Here is a 26907-nt window from a genome sequence, read left to right as displayed (position 1 = left end):
ACATAAAATTCACAAAAATGAAAGCTCAAGATATTCGAATATTTTCTTGAGTGCATATACTATAATATAAAAGATGTGACTATGTCAGGATACACTTTTCTTTGTAGATTATCATATAAAATCTTTCAATACAGAAAATTATAAGTCAACTGCCATTCGAACATTCAGTTCGTTAGCATTGCATCAGTATGGCCAACCCTTGAGATGCACATACAAATACGTTGGATCAGTGTGGCCAGATCGGGCATAATTGAGTGCATCGAAATCGACAATAGTGACGACGAACTTCCTTAGCGTCTAACAGAGTGGTGGGTTTTGTTGATGGGCATTTACAGGCAAATTCTTTCTCAGAAAACTCTTTTATTGCTTGTTTCCTTCGTTGGTTGCATTTCCGTTTATTGCTTCTCCGACCTACGTTATCTATATTAACTATTATGTCAGGCAGGGTTCTATTTGAATAGAAACTCTCGTTTTGGTTCAAATACTCTTTTCGTTGGTTGTGCACCTTTGTGGTGGATCTCCATTCGCAGCAACCTCCACGTGGTGAGATCTGGGTAATATTATTTAGCGTTTAATCAATAATCGTATCATTCTTAGCTGGGTAATGCAATTCTTTTCATCTTTTGATCTTTTACGCAATGTATTTTTTCCATTTTTATAGGGTCTCGAAACCCCATTACCATTTTCGTGTCATTCGCAACGTTACCAACAGATTCAGAAATGAATTTTAATCCGTTCCATAGTCAATACCTACAGCTGTTACTTACCAATGCTAATTCAGTGAATAGTTTCTTAACTGACCGCCATCCTTGAGAAGAGGACGCTAAAATCACCCCTGAATTTTCAGGTCGGTATAGCAGTCAGATTGGGCCATGAAAGCCCATAAGGTAAAAGGTCTACTCATATACCTCGTCTGTGATATGGTTATCAAGTGGTTATTAAAGAGTCACCAAGGGGTTAACAAGGGATGAATAAACGCATATGATACATGTTACGCAACGTATCAGATATATTCTTTGTTTCTAAATTTAGAAGACAAATTTACATAGTATGTAGAAACACATTGTTCGATATTTTGCAGAAAATTTTATCTATGAGATGAAATTTTTATCTAGAAAATTTATCACAAGATTTGTTGATCCTGAGATAACAGTAAGGTTACAAAATCGGTTTGAGAACATATTTGATACGTATATATTTCCCATCGACGGTCGCGATAAGAAAATACTAATGAAGCTTTTCGTCTCTTTATTTTTATTATTTCTTTCTTTATTAACTTGTTTGAAAGACTCTGAAAGACTGAAGAAAGACTCTGGTATTACGTAGTCCGGTATTAAAAAACAAACGCAATTACATTCTTCATTCGAATCTTACAATCGCTGAATTTTTCATACTTATGAATTTACTATATTTTCCTACACACACCAATAAAAATTTCTATAGATTCACTTGGTCGTTTTTGCACGTGTCTGGACATCTACTATCCTTGAACAATATTTCCCAGTAAACAATACATATATCTATTGACAATTTCGATATTGAATACCATCTATAGTATTCCAACGTTGTAACGCATTCTACGTCTTTACCTTAACAACTTGTGAACATGTAACTCCTTCGTTCGCTCGAGAATCTCTTTCTGGCTACAAAAGTAAACCGGAATTCGTGACGACGATTTCACTAATAACGGATGAAAAATAATTCTAGCACATAACACGTGAGAATCTTATAAAAGAATTTAATTAATTTTATTTGAATAAATATTTTACGTTTAAACTTAGTTATTTGACTTACCGTACAGTTTGTTTCGAGAAGAAACTCATCTTGTAAATTTGTAAACATGCCCCTCTGTAAATTTCTGAAACTACTTCAAACGTGAAAGTACTCGAGACGTTCAGTATCTTCGATCGATCTTGGCACGCATGTGAAGTTGAGTTTTTCCGTGAGTTCTAAGCCCGGTAAGAACTTCGAGGTACGTAAACCCTTTCCCTTGACAGGATAAGTCAGGGATTAGAAGCTTGTTTTGCTTGAAAGGGTATCCAGTGTCTTAATGATTTACAGCGTGCGATGTTATCGAAATAACGTTATTATAAATTAACTGCAACGTTGCTCCTTTCAATCCGTCAGCTCCAAAAGTATCAAACAGTTTAATTATCAATTATACGCGCGTTCTCACACAAACTTGACATTTAACGATCAGAAACGCGTTTGTCATTTAATTTAATGATCAGATATGTGTCTCGTTCGATGGGGTTTCGACCGTCTGATATCTCACGCGTCCGTTCTTTGCATGCACGAGGAGCGACGATTTCTTTGGTACCCGTGATAAAGATTCAGCATCGATCTCGTCGATATTTTCGTTATTTATCGACGAATCGTCCGTTCCTGCGATACGTCGTTTCTTTTCCTCTTCGTCGTTCGATTGTAATTGGCCCGTCGCGCATAAACCGCTTTCAGCTTGGCACGATGCATTTTCTCTGTATCCAAACAAATATCACAAAACGTGAGTTTGCTCGTGACCTTTTGCACGGATAGAATGGGTTTGTTATTTCCCGGTACGCGAACCTGCGATTAAACGCCCTTTCAGACTAAAATATCAATAACCGTGTCTATCACTCTTTGCGCGTATACATTCGTACGAGATTGTTAAATGGTTTGTTTAACGATGCTTGGGTCGAGTCATAAATCTCACGTTTTACACGCCAGATCTACTTATTTCAATACCTACAAGCTACCAAACAAATGGGAAATGTTATTCTGCAACTCTTTGAAGAGGGAAGTAAAATACGACACTTACTTATGACCCTATCCAATATTTCTCGTCTTGCAATAACTCTCTTGTTAAGACTGCGCTCAACGAATAAGTCGAACATGTAATTTTCTGCCGTTTCTAATTTACAGCAGCAGCTAATGGAACGACAAGCCGAGAACAAACGCAGAAATGGCATGACTGTAACGTTGGATCTTTCAGTAGCTTGGTGGTAGCTAGTAAGTGATTGTGTCTTGAACACCGGCTGCCAACTAGCGAGCATCTCGTCTGAAAGAGCCCTAGCGGTTCGGAACGTACGCGAAAATGAAATTGGAATCGAAAATAAGGGAGAATCTCGGGCAGAGACGCTGCCAACGACAGCATACAAATAGCCGGGAAATTAATAAGCATTTTAGCTTACTTGATGCCGTGCTGGTAATTCGTGTTCTTTCCGTGAAACACCTGGTATCCCGTCCTGGATCCGCTACTGAGGTCGACCTTTGTAATGGAAGGTCTGCTTGGGTAACAGCAAAGTGTCTCTTTAAACGCGTTTCGGTATTTCGCACTCATCACATTATACAGGATCAGATTTATGACTGTACTGATGTAGTAGAGGCAACCACCGAGTGGATAAAGCCATTCGTTTATATCAACGAACGATGGAATTTGATCTTGATACGCGTATAACAGTCGTTGAGCGTGAAACGGCGCCCAGCAGATGAAAAATGTTACCACGACAGCACCTGTGAAGCGAAGTCACCGATTTCCTTTTCACGTACGCCTCCAAACCATCATCTCCAAAGTTATGCATTAAGTTAGAAATACAGAGGCAAATTTTTCTTATTATCACTCGAGGCTATTTTATCATGTTGACTCTAAACAGATCGTCGACGAACGAGGTACGAAACGTCTACCAAACTGATAATGCAGTTCGGATATTCGATACAACGGTTGAAATTAATTTACGTTCAATTGTTTTGAATGCGACGTATGACGCGTCTGACTCTAAAATCAAATAATATAGCTGCAAATAAACATTGACAGATTACGGTAAATTTCAGGTTCGATAAATGTCACGTTGGATTTTACGACCAAGTTTTTGCGATGAAAATAATCCCGCGGTACCATGAAGTCTATTACGCCGATGTGGAGCTTCGCGTCAACTTCCGAACACGATCACTGGCAATATATCGCCCCCATAAAACGGTACGTGACTTGGAATAAATCAGAAAATGCTCAGTGTTTACAACGATTGACAAATTTACGAGAACGATGCCGGAACTTGAAAAACGAAAATGGAAGAAAAGCGTTTAGTTAACGTTAGACATTTACTGAGCACCCGAATGATGGTTGTCCGTGACTGAGCTTGCTTAGTCTCTCCGTGAACCGATCCTTCGACGGTCTGCTCTAGGCTGCTACTTCGTATTCGCAACCCTATTCGCACGTAAAGCACCACTATAAACGCCATCGGTAGAAGGAAGAAGAAGCAACAGCAAAGTTCGTACAGCGGAAATTCGGGTAAAATCTCGATCGTGCAAAAAGCAGAATCCTCCAAGTATTCTTTCGATTCTGAAAGGCAAAAATGAAATAAATCTCTCAGAGGGAAATGTTTATTAAAAAAATCATACGTTCGTGACTGTGTATAAATCTGCTGGTCAGGCGTGATTCGTATAAAGGGATTAATATTTGTATCCGACGTATGCACGTGGTAGGCCGAAAAATGATTCTAACGCGACATTTCCTGATCGACGTTTCGTGGTTTCCAAACTATCGGCGCTTTATTTACCGCGTAAGTGTTCGTGTTCCTGCGGTTAGACTCGTAGACGTATTCCAACGATCACTATTTACATAATTCATATTTACAAGCATCCGCTGCAACATCGTATCGATGCTATTACTGCGAAATAGTATTAATTAATGTAACGTTGTTCAGAATGTGAACGCAAACTTTACTCGTTACGTGTAACATGCAAATTCTAATTAATATCTGTTATAGTTGTTTAAATTTCTAATCTACGAAAGTTGTTATGAAACATGCAACTTGGCGAGCAGTGGTGTCTGGCAAAATGAATGATGTGTTTAGTATTCGCAATTATGAAATTCCATCGTGTAAACAATTTGCCGGGCAAAACCAAAAAGATAGTATTTCCTAATATTATTAATCAGCAACAGGACGCAGTATTAATTACGTATCTCATGACATCGATTAATTGAGAGGGATAACCAGGGTTTATAATTTATAATTGTCGATCCTGCACCTTAGTTATCCGTCTTCGACAGAAACTTACCTGGTGGATACTCGACGTAACTAATGGTGGTATAAAGACCGAATGGCACGGCAAAAACGAAAGCTGCTAGCCATGTAGCCAAGATAATTCGTATAGGAACCTTAACTCCACTCGCATAACGACGAAGCGGATAACAGATCGCCGAATACCTTTCTAATGAAAATGCTACTATTGTTAATACCGACACATAATAGGACCTTCAAAAGAGAAACCGATATTATTTTTATGAAGTACGATTTCTTTTTTTTTTTTTAGCGTTCCTTTGTGCATTAACGTTACATCGACTCACGTTTCAGAAAAGTACGTTCGTAATTTGCATATAATTAATCCCCATTTCCACGGATACTGTTCCCAAAGTATACTCAACTCTGTTGGTATGCCTGTAAAAGAATTGGAAGAAAAACTAATTCAATGAAATTATGTTTGGTACTATACATGCGTGTATTCGAAAGAGATTGAATGTTTTAAACAAAAGAACTCTATATTAGTGTACGCATACAGGGTGTTCGGTTATCCCTGGGGAAAATTTTAATGGGAGATTCCAGAGGTCAAAATAAGATGAAAATCAAGAATATCAATTTCTTGACTGAAGCTTCGTTAAAAAGTTATTAAAAAATTAAGGTGTTCAAACGTAGATAGTAGTTGCCATATTCCACGATAAATGGAGTTAATTTTTCGTAAATTCATGCATCCGCACGCCAGCAGAATATGTGATCTGTCGATCAAACAATATATATATAGTTTTCATTAGTAAACGAAATATTTATTCGAGCATCGAGCGTTCGTCACCGGAACGTAAAATAAATAAACGTATGTGGACAGATTTAAATGGCAATATACATACACATATAACTGTGTAAAGAACGTGTATCGCACATACAAGTAAAATAGACAATGATAACAATCGCATAAAACGATATGAGTATTTGGAAATTTTCAAAAAATTGTTAAATGTCCTTTTGATGATCTGTTCGATACAAGTTCACGAGTCGTGGAAACCATTGATTTTATTCCGTACATTCTGTCGAAATTGACCTGTTGCATTAGGACAAAACACCTACAGAATCGTTACGATCAAACGACCATCATTTCTGTTGAATTTCCTTTTGCAATCAACCTATTTACAAATTACTTAGATCTCCATAACTTGGAAGAGGTACGAGAATCGTTGGGGGATCGTATGAAATTGTCACATCAATTAAAAGTAATATAAAAAATACTAACTTCGAAGTACAAAAGGATTGAATCAGTGCAGGCAATTTATCTGTAAGGCTACTTTCGATGCAAATAAATCTATTCACCGGAATCACACTCCAACAGCTGATACAAGTGAAATCGTAACGAGTAACACGATACCCTTCGTTACACTGAGAAAGATCGAACAAGCCATTAGTCGACAATTAACGTCTAGTTCGTGACGATCGTACAAATATTGGTTCGCAAGCCATTGCCTTGCATAAAGTTTCGAACTAAATAAACTTATTAATCGGTATCCGTTGGAACAAAGACAAAATATCTATAAATTGAAATTCATAATTATCAGCCGGGACAGAAATTGTTCAAACCTTCGCTATTTGAAGAGCAATAGCACTCGTATACTGTTAAAACATTTCAATTGGAAACCCACGCGATATATTACATTTTCTGCTATTTCTCCCCCCTCTATCAGGATTCATTTTTATTGTGTTTTAAGAGATTGTAAAATTCCGACGAACATGAAAATACGATATCTGTATATACGAATGCAGTTCCGCTATCCTCGAAGATTAAGCGACTTCCGTCTACTGATAAAACAAAATGCGTCTCTTTTTATTCTCTTTATCCGTTTCTATCTTACACAACCGATTATTAATTAATCGCGAATCGTTTTCTACACACAAGTCAACTGATAAATGTTATTTGTTTCAATTGTCGCCAATGTTCGATCGTTCAAAACACCATGCATTTATATTCTTTTTCACCCAACGACACTTCATCTTTTCTTACCCTGTCGCCTATAAACTTAGAAAGAAACTGACGACAGTAATTGATGATAGATCTATAAATGTGAAAAAGCTGATGCAAGTCCATAAAAAAAATGTGATTTAAACGATTTTAAATAACTTCTTTTATTATTTGACGAGTTCAATATTGCCTAGACGTTTTCTTTTCCCCCGATACGCGGTTCTTTATCTCGCATGTAACTTTGCATTTACAACATTCATATCTTGGATCCATTGTCATATTTTCCGATTCCGGAAGAACTTCAAATAACAGAATACGTTGTATTTCCTAAAGGAAATACCTTCAGCACGGAAGAAGAAACATAAATCACAAGCACGGTAATACTTATATGTTACGTATATGGATAAAATTCACGTTCTTTTCACTTCGCTTACTTTAACGACATCTGAATCGCTTTTCGATGATCATTTCCGTGAATCTAATAAGTATCGTATATCGGATCTTCGGGAAAAACCTCTGACGAACATTGATGCTCGAGAACTTGTGAAAGAATTTAAAACATAGTACCCTCGTGATGGATTGCTAAAGGTTTCGCTAAAGATCGTGTGAGGAATAGCGGTAGAACACGTGGTTGTCCAACACGTCGATAATAAATTTAAAAAAAAGCATCATTGTGAGAAGCGTGACAAATAACGAGCACGTGCAAACTTACCCATTATTAAAAGCAACAGATCGGATACCGCCAAATTGAACAAATAACAGTTTGTCGTTGTCTGCATATTAGGATGCTTTCGGATGACGATGCAAGTGGTTACATTGCCAACGAAACCGCTTACAAATATAATGACATAGGCCAGGGTGATGGGCAACACCAGGCTCAGGGGCAAGTATTTAGGACCCAGAACTTCATTCAAATATTCAGATTCGTTGAAGCGCGCGTAAACGTTGCTGATGTTCTTTACATTCAAATATTTACCCGAAATATTATCATTCGTCATTTCCGAATCTCGGTCACCTTTCGACAGGAAAATTGATCACTTTTGTTCCGTGTCTGTTAACTCGCACAGCAAGAGTTTGACTTCGCTTCGAAACTAACAGTCATTTTTCTCGTCGATGGCTTTTCTTTTAGAATTACATGAAATAATCATTCGGTACGTTACACCAAACATTCTACCTCGTTAATTCTACTTGTTGAACGATCGAAAAGTCCCTCCGTGTATCGACGACGAACGACAATGTATCCGTTACCGATTTCTATCGGGATCGATCGTATTTTGATCGTATTATCGCGATAGAAAATGTTAATTTCCGACTGCAAATTGCACTACACCACTTTTCGATAGTACTTGTAGTCCGAAAGCGAGAGCCAAACTCGATAGTGCTCCGCTTGGCAAACCATGGACAAATGACGTCTCCCGAGTGTGCTGCATTTCACCTTCTCACCACGCGCTCATCCACTACGCATCCAACCCTCAACTTTAACCCCCGCGTACTCGATGTGAATACTCTACTAGTAAAGTCGTGCTCATCTCGCGATTCAAAGTGTTCAACGCAACTTCAACGACCTGATTACGAGGGAAATCCACTTAAACCTTATCTGGGCTTTGACATTTAGCCGCGTAGATGAATTTCTGGAGCCACCGCAGCCCTGCGTAACAAAGTCCATAAATTTTGTATAAAATATATCGAATCCTCAAATAATTATATCAATATATATTTAATCAACTGGTTTAAAGTTGCGTGGAGCTGCAGCGGCCTCCAACCAGCATTAATAAAAACTTCGTGTTATAAGTGCACTTAAATCACCCACAAGCGCGTAATTATCGATGTCAAGTTTAAATTGTTGCTCACCCAGTTCAACGTCGAAAGCTTCCAAATAATTCTCTCTCACAGCTGTTACAGATAGCCCCGCCAATCTTGATTACTATTCCAATTTTTTTATTAGATTTCAATGTGTAGATTTGAACACGATACAATATAATGCGATACAAACACTTTAACAAATTTATCGTGCGATACAGTAGTTTACAAGACTTTGTTTTTCCCCCTTGCGATCTTAATTTCCTATTATGCCGCGTAATAATTCACGAGTTTTGTCTTGCAACATGGTTATTACGTTAAAATGCTCGAAACCTGCTTATCGTTTGCTGATGCACTGCCAATCAAGAAATGCACCACATGTTTTCTCGGTCGACGGGTCAAGGTTTTTCGCAACTGATATTCGGTCATTTTGCCACGACTATACAAACGATATTCGACGGCTTCCTTCGGCAAATGTACCTGGTAGAAGTGGCAAACTAAAAGATCCTCTTCGAGCTTGAAAGGGAATTCCGTTGGCTTGGTGTAACCATCGAGGATTAAAATCGTCGTGCCAAGAATTAAAATGTAGAGAAAGAGCTGAAAAATATTTCATGATTGTCAAAACGCTATTCTCGGGCAGCGTTACATAATTATTATTCGTTAAATCTCTTGCAATACGATTGCGCGACGAGTGAACGTGGACAAAAACGGAAACTTTCGGGCGCAAACAAGATCTTTTTTCGATGTTTACGTTCACCTTACATTTTACCTTTGACGTCTTCCAACCGAGCACCGACATAATACTATTACGTTTCTTCGTTTTTGTCCTTATTCAGTCTGTAAGGAAGCTTTTAGACGATAAGCATTGGATTAGAAAACGTTGCGTCTGAAAAGGAAAGAGGAAAATCAATAGGACCGCGCAATCTAGAGAACGTAAATGAATCTACTGCTATTATTGTAACCAGAGATACGGATATTACCCATTGTAGTGGTTTTTCTCCTGTCAATTGGGTAAAAATCGGACGTAGAATGCATTCGTATACAGATAAGAAACATTGAATCACTACGAAGATAATTAATTCCACGAAGCAATTTAAAGATTCCAAAAGAACAAACACTATCATTTTCACGATCTTTGAATAACATTATCTCGAAATATTGCGAAAAAATATTGGATAAAAGCACCGATTTAGGTTACACTTGTCATTTTGATGACTCGAACAAAGAAACAGTTGCTGCTGGCATTCATTTGTTCAACTCCAATTTGAAAGTAAAGGAGTTTCTCTGTTATTGAGACTGACAAAACTTGATGGACCACGGAACAAGATAGTCAAAAGTTAAAATCCCATAGTAATACAATGGAATATGGAACCCCCTCTTCAAACTTCTACATTAAATATCACTGTCGCTGCGAATTTAAGAAGTGCAGGCAAACAAACTTTCGATATTGTCGCGAACGCGAATATATCACCTTTTCTTCCATCAGGTTCATTAAAAACTTTGAACTTACTTACCGATTGAAACTCGAAGTCCGGCTGAAAGCAATTGAAATCTGCTAATAAAATCGTACGAGATTGCAACGTGCATCGAATAGAGGAACTCGTAGAAAATGTTTACGGTTCGTCGTCGAAACCTTTTATTAATTACAGAAATTTTACAATCTGGTAAAATCGGATAAAAATTGACTCAAAAACGACACAACACATCGTCAAAAAATAAATAACAATACGCTCTATTAATTTACAGCTATTATTTACAAGTATCGTGTGATAAACAACGCAAAAAATGTACAGTTTGCGTAGTTTACAAATTACTACTGGCCGTGGACATGGACTCTTTCGTTGTCCCCTCGGATGTAGAGCTTACGTTGCTCGTTTGTTTTTGAGCAACGGAGTGCATTCGATCGAGAAGAGGTCTGCTAGAGTCCACTTTCTTCGGCGCATAAGATTTATGAGAAACATTGTCGTTCATATTCCCGTCTTTGCTCACGCTTTCCCGACTTGCAGTGAAACGAAACATCTCTTTCGCTTGACTGATAGTATACCTAAACAAAAATTATGTAAATGTCGTCGATGGTCGGAATGTTAACGTTACCAACCTTACTGAACGCTTAAAGTTTGTGCCGTGAGTCTTTCCGTTGGAATTGGTTTGGCACATCTGCGAATCCCTGGTGGCCCAGCTCCTCCTTCCTGTCTTTCTCGTCTTACAGCATATCGTTTGCCTGAACGCATGCCGGTACTTTATACTCATTAAATTATATAAAATGGGATTCACGGTTGTGCTGAAGTAGTAAAGACATCCGCTCAGAATGTACAGCCATTCGTTCAAGTCTGGATAATAGTCGGACTCCTGAGCATAGACGTAGAGCAGCCGTTGAGCGTGAAACGGAGCCCAACAGATGAAAAATAAAATAACCACGGCGCCTGCAACAACCAGTCGCTAGAATTTCCAAGTTTTATATAAAAGAAAGATAAAAAATTTTTGAAAATATGAATGGCAAACAGCTCGGTCTTACTCAACATTCTGATAACGGACTTCCGGGATTGAATTTGTCTCGAGTCTCCGTGAATCGCGCCTTGCACCACCGAATTCAGCGTGTCCTTCGTGCTGTTCCTGATCCTCAAACCCATCCTCGTATAGACTATCAGAATCACCAGCATCGGTATCAAAAAGAATATGATGCTGCTCAGCTCGTAAAGAGGAAACTTCGGCATGTATGGTAGTAGCATAGCGCAAATCGCCGAATCGGCCGAATAATTACCCGAACCTGAATAATTTCACACTTGTACAACTTGCTTAGCGTATAAGTTATGCGATCAGACGCAATAGAATCGCTTGGTTAACCTGGTGGGTACTCGACCAAATTGACTTTCGTATAAATTGCGAACGGTATCGCGGAAATTAGCGCTATTGACCACGCAGCCAAGATGAAACGTATAGGCCTTTTCAAGCCGCTTATCGTGTAAACGCGAAGCGGGTGACATATGGCCAAATATCTTTCCATGGAAAAGGCCACTATCGTGAGGACCGACACGTACGAAGACCTACCGAACAGATGCAACGTTTCAAATTCTGGAGGTCGGTAGAGCATGATGTAACCGAATAGAAAATGATTGACGGTGGTTTCTTACATTTCCGACACGTACGCTCTTATCTTGCAAAGACCGACTCCTAGAGCCCAAGGGTACTGTTGCCAGAAGACGCTCAACTCGTTAGGTAATCCTAAAAGTGGTTGAACAAACATCGATAACGATCAATCGGCACGATAATGATCAATCAACGAGAATATTTCGTTACGATCGTGGTAACGGTAAAACCCTATTTTTGTTCTTTTTTCGTATCGTTATCTGTGATTTATTTCCGTGACGATCGTGCAATTGACGTCAAACGTCTGCACTAGGATGCGCAATGACTAAGAACCGTAAGCATCAACGCGATACACACACTCGTTTTCCCAAAAGTAGATTTACGACTTAAGCTCAGCAGGTAATTAACACGTAAACGTCACGGTATTTCGCGATGACATTAAAAGACAGAAGAAATTGCGGCTCGCATGCTACAACTACTTGAACATGTTCGGAATACGATTCCTGTTTCGCTGTTCGAAGCTTCTTTCCTCGAAGAATAAAACTTTTACTACTGGTAACGCTTAACTCAACAAACTGTGTCAATTCGTTGAATTTGTTTTACCTGATTCGTATTTTCTAAAAGAATACGCGTATACTTGCATAAATATGACTCGGCCATTCGGGGAATAAGGATACAAATAATTCGCGAAAACGTGAGGCAACACGTGAATGTTTACGGTTGATAATTTGCTTCAAGCTTCAAGTATTTTTATATCACGACGATTTAATCCTATCGTGTTAAATCTCCTTGACTCATTCGTGGCAATTGCGCGACTTTTATCCCTGAAAATCCCATAGCAAAGAAATAAATAAAAACAATGGTATGATCGACAAACTGTCTACCGTGTGCATAACAATCACTAATGTACATACACGTGAAACAAAGATTAATTTAAAGCGCTCATCTTCGAATTGTCGTGAAAGAAAAAGTGGTTAAACGATTATCTCGATCTAAACAAAACAGTTTTAGATATCGTTTACGTTATTAGAAACACAACCTTTGTCATAATTACGTTTATGCACTCGTACTTGAAATCGTTAATTTGAATCATGTTATTTCCACCCACACTTTCCTCGTTATCGTTGACAACCTTTTAAACGATTGCTCGTGTTCCCAATTTAAACCATCGTTAAACGAATGCTGATTCAGAAACAGGAACATAAATCTGATTCGGTTATTGATTCCCCTCGTGTCTGTTAAAAACGAATCAACACAACACAACGATATATTCGTTCTCGATTAGCTCTATTAAATGTCCGCAACGATTTATAAATTATGGGAAAGGAATGACGAATCAATAGAATTCAGTGAATCGACAAATTTGATGTATTTCGTTCCTGTGTTAAGCGCATTGACATTTCGATAGACGTTTAAAATATACAGTCGACTGGACAGGTATAGTGGAATCGTAAATAAAACGAGACACAAAGAAAGGTTATGCGCAAGTAAGTGGAACGCGATTGCAACTCACCCAGCACAAGTAGAGTAAGATCGGATATGGCCAGACTGAACAAGTAGTAATTTGTGGCGGTTTGCATCGAAGGATTTTTCATAACGACGATGCACGTGGCGATGTTTCCGAATATGCCAGTGACAAATATCACCACGTACGCTATCGTGAGCGGTATCACCATCTTCATGGGCAGATACTTGAGTCCGAGTACCTTCGTTAAGTATTCGGCTTCCGTTAGGTTTTTCAGGTCCCAGTCTTTCCAAAAATCGTGCAAATCGCTTGCATCCTCGATCGATGTTTCCATACTGTCTAGTTCCTTCGGAAATAAAAGATTCTCCCGAAGGAATTGAACATTCGCCGGGCAAACGGATGTTTGTAAATATTAATAGTCCAGGAAGAACGGTTCGCGCGAGTCCGTCAACGGTCTATTTTAAGAATCTGTATTCGTATCTGTAGAAATAATTATCGCGGGTAAACAAAGCATTCCGTCTTGAATAGATAGCTTGTAGTCGAGTCAACAGACTGCGGTCGGTCGATCGTTAATGGGTCACCGACTAAGTACAACAAATGCGATTTTTCTTGGATCGGTACTCAATTAACAATTGCTTCGCCTCAAACGAAATGAAGATCATACCCTGTCTTCCGAACGATTTAATCTGCCATTTTGACGCGAACTTAGACGTTGGCTTTAGCATGGATTCGACGCTCCGCCGCAAATTCCCATTCTTCTTCTTCGAGGCACGAGTCATCTTGACATCCTCGCATCGGATCCACTAACCGCAGAATACCTTTTTATTCTGCGTAATCAAAGTTGCCGAACAACGCAGTAGCGTATCACCGATTATCTAATTGATTAACGTCAAAGGAACACACGCGTTAAATATCACGAATTTTCGACGATAACGAGCGTTTATGTGTTGACAGAAACACGTGCTAATACACAGTAAAAGTTGCGCGGTGTCGAGAGTACAGAAAATATAATTCAATTTAAAAGGATTGCGTTTCAAACCGAACCGAGTGCAGTTACTGTTGGAGCACGTTGGTCGATGTTATTAGCACAAAACCAAAATAAATAGATAAAACGAAAAGGAAGACGGTACAGTCGGCGGATCGTCTCTGTTGAGAGCGCGACTACCGTACAACACGACTGAACGTAGTGTTCTTAGCGATACCGTGGGACACCTGCCATCGCAACAACAACCTCATCCTCCTCCTGATTTCGCCGATAAGAGAATCGGTCTAACGTACCGTTCAATCGTATCAAGAGTCCCAGTGCATTCAATTATCGTGTTCGCAACTCTCTCGACGCGCAACGCTTCGAATTCGCTAGACGCGATTGAACGCAAATATAGTTTCCATCGGGAGAAGGAAAACGCGCAATTATTAGAAATACCAGATAAATGAATTTTTCTTTTTTTTTTATAATTCAAGTTACCTTAAAAAATGAAGAATTTACCGTATAGCCGAATAAGAGGAGCAAAAGTGCTCCTAAATCAACCCTGTATCTTCACTTGAAGGGTAGAAACTTGGTGTATCTCGGTTGTTTTATAAATAAATTATCGATTTTGTATTTAGAAGCATCTTTAATTAAAACATTTTGTTTGAATGAATTACACATTTGATACGCATTTATGTAAATTCAAAGATTCAACAAAACTACATGTTTGTCGGTATATAATTGTCTTATCTGTACCTCGAACGTTCCTTAAGCCGAAAAGAATGTTCGACTTTCAGTGCAAAATATTATACAAGGACATTGGAAATTTATGATCATAATTAAGGATACAATGTTGTAAAATTTAATCATCGAAGGTTGCAATACTCGCCATAGGCCATACACGGTAGAAAATGTTAATTGACAATTGATACAATGCGTATAAAATTTCAAACATCATACTAGTCGATAAGATTAATCGAAGACAATGCAACGATAATTTTTGCGATAACGTTCATTTACGTCAAACGTAAGAATATTTTTATACCGATAATATATTAATTATTGCGGAACAAAAAATTTGATTCTTTTACAATATTTGGTATATAAATGAACAAATTTCAAAACTTCAATTTATTAGAAAATGTTTCAAAGGAGGAAGAAATATAATTCGCTCTACACAAAATGAAAAATAATAAAATATTTATTCCATCTTTTGCTGTACAGTTTATTGTACAAATAAATTGATTATTTCTAATAAGGTAACATAAACATTAACTAGAATCAGTTTCGTCAGAACTTGTTTCACTGGTGTTATCTATTCTACCAGAATTAAGTAATAATCTATTTGTATTTACAAAAAGATCCGCTTCTTCGTTATCATTTTCTTCTCCATACTTGTTTGTTATTCCTTCATTTGACTTCGGAATTTTATCGAATTCTTTTGGCCAACAGCCCTGTGCGCGATAGAATTTTTGATGTTCCTAATGGATAAATTGAACAATTAGTTCTTAATTAAAGTATAATTATTTTTAACAAAACGTACTCGTGTCAATATTTTAACGATCTCTGCCTTCACTTTATCCCCTTCTGCTATTGGCTCTACTAGTACGAAATCTCCTCGTTTCACCCAAATGTTTCTTCTAAACTTCGTCGGCATAGATACGAGATATTGGTCTCCAGTGAAATCTATGACTTCGTGAAGATTATTACCGCGCGATTCAATTATTCGTACAATGGATTGCGATTCGGTAGGAATACTCAAATCTTCGACTTCTTTAACAACGTGTTTGCGTTTAGTTGCTTTAGACATTTTGATCTGCAAGTTTAAACGTAATTACAATATTCAACATTTGATCTTTTAAAGTAAAATGAACAACAATTTTACATCATTTACTGATTCCTTTCATTAATCGACAATGTTCTGATATTGATTAAAAAAATACTGTTTATGTCTTTAATTTGTGCAACGTTTCTTGATTGGGTAATTCTTTCCTTTGTTTCTTGCCGTCGTGCCAAGATCCTAAGGACCCTCCTGTTTTCTCTATAGCCGACAATATGTCCAAACTTTCTCCAGGAGGAATTTCATATCCGTTTGTTAATCCATGAACATTCGAAGGTGTCTTACAGTCATCCTTTGATTCTTTACGCAAAACAGTATCGACTTCCACGGAAGTGAAAAACGCTACCGACATTGGAAGATCTTTTATTCCAACTCTTGAAGCACAAAATGATCGCGTTAAAAGATTGGTAACATGCATGGCGAGCGCAGCATTGTATTTATAGCGTGATGGCACTAAATATCGCACCTCGTCGTGAAATGATAAACAGAATCTTATATTATCTTTCATGAGCCATTTCATTGAAACTAACATCAAATGTAAGAAATCAACTGCTCCACTTTGAACCACCCAATTAATTTTTGTAGGTAAATGTTTACTATTGTCTTTTTGACTTTCTAAAGCGCGAGTTAACCTGGAGTTTAAGAAGGGAGTAACAGGATGGGGACTCTGAGCAATTTCTTCAAGTCTGTTAAACATTGCCGATTCCGAACCACCTACCCATTTATTTGTCTCAAACATCTCTGATACTGTTTTACCGAATAAACTCGATACTTTATGAGCTTCGTACGATGAATATTGTTTATTCTCTAGATCGCTATTAGTATACTCAGGTTTCAATCTATATACTTTTTTACCTTTCGTCATAGTAAACATTTTTCGAGATTTAGATGCGGCTTCTGAGTCTGTCATACATGGATTAAATTGTTTTAAAAGTCTTTCTGCAAAATTTTGCCCAGCACCATAAATTCTAGCATAATTGATAACTTTAGCTTGGCTTCTAGAAATCCCAATAGCTTTGGCTGTAATACTATGCATGTCAGTTTCATTGGACTTAGTGCCAATTAGCGTCATCCAACCGAAAGGTGTAGCTCCATGAATTTTTTTATCATAAGCATCTCCTATCATTGATGAAATCCACAGCTCTTGACTGTCGACATCAGCACCAATAATACTATACCCCGGTGGAGCTTGTATCATAGCCCGTAATTCGGAACCAACGCGTTCAGAGTTAGCATTAGAAGCAGTCATCCACGTAGGTTCTACCGCTCGCCTAGTTAGCGTTCCAGAAACAACTACCAAAGGTAAAATTGCACCATAACGCATTGACTTTTTAGTTTTTTTAACAGTGTTTGGTAAGTTGCAGTTGTCAAACCATATTACAAACTGTGACATGATTCTGTTTCTATTATTTCTCCAATATGACATCATTTTAGTAGTCCTCAATACTTCTGCAGCACTACTGTCCAAACCAGCAAGGACATTTTCAGAAAACTTATTCAAAAAATCTTTAGCCAGTGGATTACCAACATTATAATTTTCTCCATCTTTATGTGGCAATTTAAGAAAGTAACAGCAATTATCTATAACTGTATTGCACCAAACTGCACTTATTTTGTAAGTGTGATTGATATGAGAATCGGATTTTTTTTTCTTATAATACCAAAATCTTTCCTTATCATTTTGCACCTCTTTGTTAAGAATTGACATTACATAATCTGTGCCATCAGATTCATCTGTTCCACCCATTTCGTTCATTTGTAATGAAGAACAATGATTCAAAAGTTGTTTTAAAGGTACTTTAGTTTCAATACTTAAATCCTGGTTATAAGGTACTAAAATACCCCAACCTTTTTTTCGTATATAGTGCAAAGGATAACCCTCCCATGTCAAATTCAATAGTTTTGGTACAATTTGCATAGAAGTACTAATATTTTGTGGGCCTGGTTCCCAGTTTTTATCATTGAATTTAAAACAAAGTTTCCTATACCATGCAGGGTATCCTGACATATGTGGTAATTTTACAGGTAAAAGCTTTCTTGTTTCTTTTAAATAGGCAAATTTTGTCTCCAAAGGGTCTTCCTCCTCTTCCCCATCTGAGAGATACTTTTGTGAATCAGTTTCTTTTTTTTCTGTGTTTTGTACTTCATATTTCTTTTTTGAAACTTTTGATGTTGATTTCATCTTAATTTTTTGAGTACTCCAATCTTCATCCCACATCCATAAATCTTCCTTATATTTTTCATTGTGCATAAGTTGACAAACAGCATTAGCTCTTTTAGCAAGAGTACATTTGTTCTCATAATTTAAGTCTTCAAATGTTGACTCTGATTCACTTAAATATCTGAGCCAATTCGAATTTGTGGGTAAATATGAAGTTCCAAGCTCTAACATTCCTGCTAAAGTAACAGGATGAGGAAATCTATCTTCAAAAATAGGAAATAAGTGGCATAACACATTATATGTTGCAAGCACATCATTTGCACAATAGGTCATCAAAGATTCAAAATCCTTTTTCACATCCTGCAATGTTCCTTCTACAAAAACATTTCTGAGTTCCTTATTTAATTTAGTGCCACAATAAAACTGATGTATTTCTGTTAAACTATTTAAAGAGGTTTGTGTATGTAAATCAAGTTTTTCTGCTGTATTTCTTTTTGCATTTAAAATTGCTCTTTGGTAACTACTAATACCACTAACAGAGATGTGAAGTGACAATGTATCCACAAACCGTAATCCTGTTTGATTCAACCAATATTGTTCTTTAATCCTACTTCTATCAAATGACACATTGTGACCTATTAAAATTTTTGGCTTTTTATGGTAATTACTTAATTTTTCTCCATATTCTGTAGGTTTACTTTCCATTGGAATTAATTGGTCCATAGTAAACTGTTGACCTTCAAAATTTCTACTTAAACCATCTACTAAAGATTTTGATACCCAACCATACCATGCTTGACTAGTTACTGCAGTAGCAAGTGTTGGTAAAGATCCTTCTTTCATACAAACTTCTATATCAAAAATAATACCATCTTCTAATGGATAATCTACACTCTCTACTCCATTGCATGTATATCTAGTCCATCCTTCCTTTAGTATCCACTTATCTGGCATTTTAGGAACATTTTTCATAATCTCCTTTATAATTGTTACATAAGGTTCAATTTGTGATTTAGCAATATTATAAAAATGTTGCTCTATATCATTTCCTTCTAAAGGAGGTAGTTTAAGGTCCACATCAGGTACTCTAGTTGCATCTTCAATTTTTATTCCATACAAGCGTAAATTGTCCTTTATAGATTCTATTTCTTGCTCTGATATTTCTCCCTGTTTGTTAGAATCATTAAATATCTGCTTATGTAATGATTTTGAAAGCATTTGCATATTAATTTCATTAACTCTTGTGTTGTTATTATTATAGGTTTTCATGTGCTCTTTTTCATTTTCTAATCTTTTTATACTTTGGTGCTCTGTAATGGCATTATCTTTTTTATTACCATTCTTCAAATTATATATTTTACCACTAAACATTTCTTCAAAATTTACTGGAATATCAGGTGAACTTCTTTGATTTTCATGTACTTCATGTTTATTTGATAAAACAATTGAAGCAGATGTTATAGTTTTAAATGCATTGTTTCCATTTACATTATTTTGTTGATCTTCACTTAACTTATTAGTACTCTCTGTAGAGGTTAGAGCACGTGAAGTGCAATGGAATAAATTACAGTTTACAGTACGGACAACGTTTCTTGAAAATTGCTTTCGTTCAACAAAATTAGAATTATGCGTTGCAACAAAATACTTATGACGACTAGGAATACGAATCACCAAACTTTTCATTTCTTTTCTGTCTCACATTTCGTCTTATGATTTCATAGCAAAGAACAATGTACTTAACACGTGACTTTGGTATTATTAACTAATCTATAGAATTTATTTCCAATGAACTGTGATTAGTAAAATCTTACCTGCTAGTTTAAATTAATTTGTAAATATGGTCCGGAAAATAACGAATATTTTAGATAAATCAATAAGTTTAATAAAGTTAGAGAAGTAATGCGTCAAATATTTTGAACTTGTATGTCGCCATGTTATGGTTTCAAACGCGCAATTTCAAAATCATTCATTAACCATGGTATAGAATGTTTAAAGACATTGTATGTTTCTTATATTACGAACGTAATATTAGATGTATGTTGTATTTTCTTTGATTGTAACTAACGCGTTACAAGTACAGAAAAGATATCAATATTAAACGTAATATTTATATCATATAGAAATATGATCCATAGAAACAGATACAATTAGGACTTACGTATAAAGAAGAGATATTCTAGTTCTATTTAAGAACATTATTATTTCCACACACAAACTATAAACGTGAACTAATATTTTACAAATGTTATATTCTATTTAGGCGCTATAGTGATCACGACGACATCTTCGTAGCGTCTGCCAGTTTATTGTGTTCATCATGGCTTCGACTGGTTAGTGTAAATTTGATATGTATATTTTATGATTTTCTAACAAACTGTCTTCGTAAGAATGCCTCAGACATTTCTAATACATTTTAATATGTCACAACTGATTATTTAATCATTATATACATAAAAACAATATAATTTCATTGCGGTTTCGTACTTGTCATTTTTGACACTTTTTATTCAATTTTACGTATGAATGTATAACAAGTTTTATTTAATAAAACGAAAATAACAATGCGATTTTTTATTTGTCAGAATCCCTGGTTTGTGATACACTCGATTTAAGTGGTCAAGGTCTTAAGAAGCTTTCCCGTTGTCCGTCGGATGCAGATATCAGTACATTGATCATAGACGATAATGAACTTCAGCGTCTCGATAATCTTGATTCTTACCATAGAATTACCAAGGTAGTGTTTCTATTTATAAAAACAATAATGCACAATTTTTTGTTTCATAACTTTATACTATATCATAAATGTTCTACTATACATCACTTTTCATTTATATGCTAGTTGTATTGTTCAGTATAAGAAATAAATGATTATTTTTTAAACTAATTTGATATGAAATTTCAGCTTTCAATAGTAAGAAACCAACTATTACGGATGTATGGCATATCAAAGTTACATAATCTTGTAACACTTAATTTAGCAAATAACGGTATATTGACCATAGAAGGTATAAAGGACATGATAAATTTGCAAACGCTTTGTTTAGCTGGCAACAATATAAAGGTATATTATATATAATTATTTATATACAATGTCATGGTTAAATCATTCTTTATGTAATTTATACATATATATTATTTTTTTCATGTAGTCTATCGAACATTTACATACAAATACTAAATTGGAGCATTTGGACTTATCTGAAAATAGTATCAGTCACATTTCAGATATTTCATACCTACGAAATTTAAAGGTAAGATATTTAATGTATTATTATGAGTATAATTCTTGTTTTGTTTGTTTAACTAAAAATATACTAAAATTCGAATTAAGTAATATTCTCAAATACAATGATATTAACAATATTTTAGGAACTTTTTTTGCATAATAATCGTATAATAACATTACGGCAATGCGAACGCTATTTACCTACTTCTTTAGAAACATTTACATTGGCAAATAATAATATTACTGATTTAAATGAAATGTCGCATTTAGCTAATTTAGAGAATCTAATAAATTTTTCGATTGCCAATAATCCGTGTGTCAGTATGACAGGTAACAGTATGTATCCTTTTTGTTATTCAAATATATTCCCACCTGGATTTTAGAGGTGGATTAGTGAGAACATATTTTCAAGCATATTTTTTACATAACATAGACACAAGTATGTGATGTATGTTACTATATTTAATGTCATTACACATACTTAGAATTATTTTTTGTCAATAAAATAATGTGCTTGTAGAAAATTAGATAAAAAACAGCACCATTTGTATTAACTGTAGATTTACAGCAATAGCTTATTCTTCTTAACAAATAGCTTATAGTGGATTTAACTATCGTCCTTTTGTTATCAATTGGTGTATGAGCTTGAAATCAATTGATGGCTATCCTGTTGATCCTCTTGAAAGGTGGGTCTTTTTGTAGAAATATAATTATTTCATATATAATGTAATTAAAAACTCAGTTCAAAGAATCAAAATTTATTTGAAACAATGGCCACTCAGTTTAAGGGCAGAGTGGCTATATTCTCAGGGACGCGGTAGACAATTTCGTGTTGGTGAACATTCACTGCTTGCTCAGTACCTAGCCTCTGTCTGCCCTCTTTCCGGCGAATCGTTAGAAAATGAAACTGACAGGAAGCTTAGGCTGATTTTGAGTAAAGCACAACATCATCAGCAACAATTAAGTCAACAAAGTGATACTGGAAGCGTGCACAGCTTAAGTAGCGTCGGAATGAGTCCTTCTCCGGCCACTAGGCGTAGACTTAGTCATAACAGGACAAGTTCTCCTAGACGTGCCAGTGAGTCTAATTAATCCTTTTCTTTTATTCTTGCAAGTACAATCAGAAACCATCTAAAGTTTTTCTACTTACAATTGCAAACGTGGACTAGTAGTGATGTACACTTTCCAGTCGTCATGCACATTATATATGTTCTAGTTATAACGTGTTTTCTCTAGTTGCGCCAATGTTGACATACTATGAAGATAAATGCTTACAATCACCAAAATTTTATGAAGCAAAGTACTGTGTGTGCCATTCACCTTGTAAAGGTATCCAAAGTCAGAATGAGGATTTATCATACATGGCTATAATTACATAATGGGCATGTGTAAAAATCTAAGATATATTTCCCTTATATTTCAATGGAACTAAAACTAGAAATTGTTTTGCTAACACTTAAGAAACAATGTTGTGTATTAGAAAGAAATTTGATCTTTGATTAGTGCACATGTTTACACCTTTCATGCCTAGTACGTAGTATGTTTTTAAGTGACTGCTTTTTCAAGCTTATAGCGCAAATGACTTTGGAGAATGAAAGATAAGACAGTGTTATGATGATGACGCTAATTAGAAGACTTGGTTAGCGAATTATCATTTGACGATTTGGAAATATATTTCACATAGTTCACATTTCTTATATTGTTTGTCTAGTTTTTAGTTAAATATCATTTGCATGCTTTTGCTAGCAAAGCTAGCCCTAAAACGTTTTTAAGTGTAAAGGAATATATATTAATATATGAAATAAATCTCAAATATTTGAAGTATATGACATTTAATTAGGTTCGTCGAGAAATTCGTTAAGAATAAGATCACCGGACAGAATGATAGCTAGTTGTCACACAGATGCTATGGTTTCTTCATGTCACACTCTGTTAAATGAAAATCATGAATCATTGATGACTCAAAGTTTAGATCCAAATATGCTTTGTGGTACCCTCAGTAATAAGGCATCAAATATTGCTATTTCACAAAGCATAGAAGGTAAATCAAAATCATTGCTGATTTCCTTCTATCACATATTTAACAAAATTGGTTTGTAGAAACATCTAGTCCTCTACAAGCTGCAACAAAATTGGTACCAGTTCCAGAGTCTTTAATGAGTCCAGATTTTCGTCCACCTTCTGGTCTTTCACGAGTTTTACCAAAAACTCCACCAAGTAAATTAACATCACCATGTCAAATTACGATGCCCGGTAAACCTACATCCGACGGTGACGGCAAGGCTATTCCAATTATAAATACAGTAAATCCAATGGCAAAAACGAATCTCAGTTCTTTAAAAGCGAATGCGCTTGTAAAAAGTAATTCTGCAACAAATTGCAGTATTGGGAAACCAAATATCGCTAAACCAATTGTCACGAACGTTAATAAATGTCCCCATAGTGTGAAAATTAATAATTATGTTCAGAGTAAAACATTGCCTGGAAAACGAAGTACGAAAAATTCACCAAATCTAGGTAGAAACATACAACGACCCAAAAGTGCAAATGACAGAATTAAAACTGGCGTAATTAAAAAAAGTGGGGATGGAGATGCAGGTAATGTTACTCAAAGTAGCGACGAAGATAGCGAAGTATGTCAGGCAAAATTAGATGGTATTCGCCATAGGGCTATTCAAAGAAGGCAGGAGGATAGCAATAAAGGTAAAAGTTTTTTAAAAAATAACATTTTTCAGTATGTGATAATTAAATATTATCTTTCTCCATATTTTATTATATTTTTCCTGATTCTGTTTTATTATACTTCTGAAGTAGATCAAGATGAAACTGAGAAAGCAGCCATTTGCATCCAGAGGATGTGGAGAGGCTACCATACTAGGAACCTCAATAAAAAAGCAACCAATATACTGAAGACTATCGAAATGACCAGAACAAATAAATATATCCAGTATGATTTTCATTATCTCGTTATCTATAAGCAGTACATATTTAACATTGTGTATTTTTTATTAATTTCCTAGAAAACTTTCTACCGACATGGAAGCCACTAGAACAGCTTTAGAAAGTGAACATAAATTGCAATTATTACAAATGCAAGCGATTAACGCGCTATGGAAAAAAGTTGTTAGTCTTCAGCCTAATAGTAGCCGAGATCCTACAAGCAATGATAATGAGAACATTACACAAAATGTAGACGTTGTGACCAATTTAGCACAAACATGTAATTTGTTACACACTCAGGTAAAATCTCAATTATATTTTTGTAGTTATCTAATAATTTTATTTTGATACTTTGATTAGTTTCTAAGCAATTGATGCGTATTTAGGTTCAACAATTACAAGATTCTATGTCAGAGATAAAACGATGCATGTCGAATATGCAATCAAAGCCAATTCTTGTTGATAATGGAGTTGCAACTCAAACTGAAATATCTGCTGTCCATACTCCAGCAGGTGAAGAAAATACATTTCCTTATGCACGGGCACATAGACCACAGACATTGCCGATTCATCAAACTCTTCATGAAGGAAACGAGAGTAAGAGTTTTGCATCTAATCTAATAGATAGTGTGTTAAAGAAAGTCTCTCAATCTACTGATACAACGGATGATGAAGTCAATACTGACATACTAAATTCTAATGAAAATCCTGAACTGATAAATTCAAATGAACATCCCGATATGTTCAAAAGTTGTGAAGAAATTGGTGAATCTGATTTTAAAAACGTAATCGAGCATGATGACAAGAATGAATATGATGTAATTGACAGTGCTGTTATAAATGGTGAAGTTTGTGAGGAAGCACTATGTAAAGAATTACATCATTTAATTGAAACGGAAATTACGACAGAAAATTGCAAAAACCTTGAAAAAGAAGATAGTTCGGAAGAAGTTGAGAAAGAACAACTTTAATCTGAGAAAATGCACAGTAAATAATAAGGAAGAAAATGAAGGTGCAAAGTTATAAGCTCTGAATAGAAATTATGAAAATGAAATGCGAATTCCATCAAATAGTGTCCAATACACGAGTGAAATTAATGCATGTAACTAAAAATGCTCACTGTACATAAGTTCAAAAAGTGATCTTAATTAGACTGAGACGACAAAGTTTTATGGTTTTAGTCGCACAATATTTCCTACAGTTTATAACAAAGGAAGATCAGATACTTTTATCAAAATTTAAAAACTTACCACAATATAAATAAAGATAAAAAAAAGTACCAATTACATAATACTAACAAATCGTGTCGATAAACAGTTTTATCATATATCGTCGTACATTGTGGTCATTGAAGCAATTTTGAAATTTTTCCGTCCACATATCTGGTTTCTGAAATTTTCATCGATGTACAAAGTGTGTATTAATAACGTTGTATATCGTATAAAGCTTTGCCCCTTCTTAAAAACAACAAATATTACTGTACAGGATGAACTACCCACTTGGCACCGTGAATTCCAATGCCGTTTGTCGATTCTCAGATTGAAGTAACTGTAGAATCGTAGAAGAGAGTTTTGATATGTAAAAGCATTCCTTATTAATGGCAGAAGAATTTTTCGTTTTGCCAAGAAGTTGCCCGAATAACATTATATAGGTAATTATTATTTTTATGTATTTATTTTCTTATTTATTTATTTATTAAAAAATATGAGCTCTAGTGAAAATTGATATTACTGGCAAAGGTAGTAGATAACGGAAACATTTTTAATCTAGTCACTGCGATAACTTGTATGCTTATAACTGCTGTAGATATTAACTGAAACTTGTTACATAGGTATACAGTGTTATTAAAACAAAGAAACTTAAATCTTTCAACGAAAACGGATGATTAAAGTGTTGAAAAAATGTGTGAGTTTTTAATTATAACCAAAAATTGCATTTAGTGATTTTTCATATGTGTGTACATTTTTTAAGTTGTTTTTTTATTAAAAGTATTTAAATGTAATAAATAATTGTTGTTCTAAGAATATTAATGTAATGCCAGAAACTACATATGAGCTCCTACTGAAACCATACCATAATATTTATTTTGTGTGACATGTTCTATCATGATGTGTCACATAAAAAGACATTTTAATGCTCAGGCTTGTTAAGAACTTGATATAAGTGTTTAATAAATGAGCATACACTGAATATTTGTTTACAATAATATTTTCTTTTATGTAATTGACTGATTCTTTTTATTACATTTTTGTTGTTTCTCACATTACTCATATATTTTACTTGACACATCAGAGTACTTACATAATTTGGTAAAAAAATGTTACATATAATAAAATATGTAAAAGGAAAATTCACTATACTTCACATATTCTTTTGATACAAATTAACACTTAACAAAATATATACAAAAAAGTATATTTTTAACATTGTCTAATAAATT

General features: G+C 35.4%; 5 protein-coding genes across 13 annotated transcripts; 1 reads left to right on the top strand and 4 right to left on the bottom strand.

Moving 5' to 3' along the window:
* Positions 1-1311: 1311 nt before the first annotated feature.
* LOC143341002 (neuropeptides capa receptor-like) lies at positions 1312-8372 on the bottom strand. 2 transcript variants are annotated; one of them, XR_013079546.1, is made up of 7 exons: positions 7694-8372; positions 5327-5417; positions 5038-5234; positions 4082-4318; positions 3171-3492; positions 1795-2477; positions 1312-1643 (listed from the first exon to the last, which is right to left on the bottom strand). XR_013079546.1 is itself a non-coding variant. In XM_076763504.1 (6 exons), the coding sequence occupies exons 1-6, from the start codon at positions 7977-7979 to the stop codon at positions 2228-2230; spliced, it is 1383 nt and encodes a 460-aa protein (XP_076619619.1). In that variant the 5' UTR covers positions 7980-8372; the 3' UTR covers positions 1312-2227. The 2 variants fall into 2 exon arrangements, 1 of the variants encoding a protein (XP_076619619.1); XM_076763504.1 differs by having other exon boundaries at positions 1312-2477.
* Cep97 (centrosomal protein 97kDa) lies at positions 2857-26768 on the top strand. 5 transcript variants are annotated; one of them, XM_076763497.1, is made up of 15 exons: positions 2857-2988; positions 3811-3955; positions 20562-20631; positions 20884-21035; positions 21204-21362; positions 21451-21552; positions 21671-21867; positions 22130-22213; positions 22310-22605; positions 23368-23568; positions 23628-24230; positions 24342-24474; positions 24548-24767; positions 24854-25880; positions 25953-26768. In XM_076763497.1, the coding sequence occupies exons 3-14, from the start codon at positions 20619-20621 to the stop codon at positions 25436-25438; spliced, it is 2745 nt and encodes a 914-aa protein (XP_076619612.1). In that variant the 5' UTR covers positions 2857-2988; positions 3811-3955; positions 20562-20618; the 3' UTR covers positions 25439-25880; positions 25953-26768. The 5 variants fall into 5 exon arrangements, with proteins under 5 accessions (XP_076619612.1, XP_076619609.1, XP_076619611.1 ...); XM_076763494.1 differs by having other exon boundaries at positions 2858-2988; positions 24339-24474; XM_076763496.1 differs by having other exon boundaries at positions 2858-2988; positions 24339-24474; positions 24854-26768.
* LOC143341001 (neuropeptides capa receptor-like) lies at positions 9088-14172 on the bottom strand. 3 transcript variants are annotated; one of them, XR_013079545.1, is made up of 8 exons: positions 13382-14172; positions 11913-12003; positions 11626-11825; positions 11297-11548; positions 10880-11204; positions 10296-10825; positions 9544-9667; positions 9088-9378 (listed from the first exon to the last, which is right to left on the bottom strand). XR_013079545.1 is itself a non-coding variant. In XM_076763501.1 (6 exons), exons 1-6 carry the CDS (start codon positions 13665-13667, stop codon positions 10585-10587), a joined length of 1395 nt encoding a protein of 464 aa, XP_076619616.1. In that variant the 5' UTR covers positions 13668-14172; the 3' UTR covers positions 10280-10584. The 3 variants fall into 3 exon arrangements, 2 of the variants coding, with proteins under 2 accessions (XP_076619616.1, XP_076619617.1); XM_076763501.1 differs by lacking the exons at positions 9088-9378; positions 9544-9667 and having other exon boundaries at positions 10280-10825; XM_076763502.1 differs by lacking the exons at positions 9088-9378; positions 9544-9667 and having other exon boundaries at positions 10605-10825; positions 10885-11204.
* On the bottom strand, positions 15484-20590 carry LOC143341005 (putative RNA-binding protein EIF1AD). Of its 2 annotated transcripts, none has more exons than XM_076763508.1 (3): positions 20460-20590; positions 15844-16116; positions 15484-15781 (listed from the first exon to the last, which is right to left on the bottom strand). In XM_076763508.1, exons 2-3 carry the CDS (start codon positions 16108-16110, stop codon positions 15572-15574), a joined length of 477 nt encoding a protein of 158 aa, XP_076619623.1. In that variant the 5' UTR covers positions 16111-16116; positions 20460-20590; the 3' UTR covers positions 15484-15571. The 2 variants fall into 2 exon arrangements, with proteins under 2 accessions (XP_076619623.1, XP_076619622.1); XM_076763507.1 differs by lacking the exon at positions 20460-20590 and adding an exon at positions 20113-20290.
* On the bottom strand, positions 16247-20099 carry Tam (DNA polymerase gamma, catalytic subunit tam). The gene has a single exon (XM_076763492.1). It carries the CDS (start codon positions 19982-19984, stop codon positions 16247-16249), a length of 3738 nt encoding a protein of 1245 aa, XP_076619607.1. The 5' UTR covers positions 19985-20099.
* Positions 26769-26907: the final 139 nt, after the last annotated feature.

This window comes from Colletes latitarsis, chromosome 4, assembly GCF_051014445.1.
Source record: "Colletes latitarsis isolate SP2378_abdomen chromosome 4, iyColLati1, whole genome shotgun sequence".
NCBI classification, from domain to species: domain Eukaryota; kingdom Metazoa; phylum Arthropoda; class Insecta; order Hymenoptera; family Colletidae; genus Colletes; species Colletes latitarsis.
The sequence above is the reverse complement of the archived record's forward strand: the minus strand, read 5'-3'. Positions and strand labels throughout refer to the sequence as shown.

Bases quoted from the DNA above. Each gene is read 5' to 3' on its own strand.
- LOC143341002 (XM_076763504.1), bottom strand. From the start codon at position 7,979: ATGACGAATGATAATATTTCGGGTAAATATTTGAATGTAAAGAACATC. The intron at 5,235-5,326 runs GTGAGTCGATGT...TCTCTTTTGAAG, and splicing joins CGAACGTACTTTTCTGAAAC to GTCCTATTATGTGTCGGTAT. The intron at 4,319-5,037 runs GTAAGTTTCTGT...TTTGCCTTTCAG, and splicing joins TTACGTCGAGTATCCACCAG to AATCGAAAGAATACTTGGAG.
- LOC143341001 (XM_076763501.1), bottom strand. From the start codon at position 13,667: ATGGAAACATCGATCGAGGATGCAAGCGATTTGCACGATTTTTGGAAA. The intron at 11,826-11,912 runs GTAAGAAACCAC...TCTGTTCGGTAG, and splicing joins AGAGCGTACGTGTCGGAAAT to GTCTTCGTACGTGTCGGTCC. The intron at 11,549-11,625 runs GTTAACCAAGCG...GAAATTATTCAG, and splicing joins TTTGGTCGAGTACCCACCAG to GTTCGGGTAATTATTCGGCC.
- LOC143341005 (XM_076763508.1), bottom strand. From the start codon at position 16,110: ATGTCTAAAGCAACTAAACGCAAACACGTTGTTAAAGAAGTCGAAGAT. The intron at 15,782-15,843 runs GTACGTTTTGTT...TTTATCCATTAG, and splicing joins TCGTTAAAATATTGACACGA to GAACATCAAAAATTCTATCG.
- Tam (XM_076763492.1), bottom strand. From the start codon at position 19,984: ATGAAAAGTTTGGTGATTCGTATTCCTAGTCGTCATAAGTATTTTGTT.
- Cep97 (XM_076763494.1), top strand. The intron at 21,868-22,129 runs GTATCCTTTTTG...AATAGCTTATAG, and splicing joins AGTATGACAGGTAACAGTAT to TGGATTTAACTATCGTCCTT. The intron at 22,606-23,367 runs GTGAGTCTAATT...ACATTTAATTAG, and splicing joins AAGTTCTCCTAGACGTGCCA to GTTCGTCGAGAAATTCGTTA.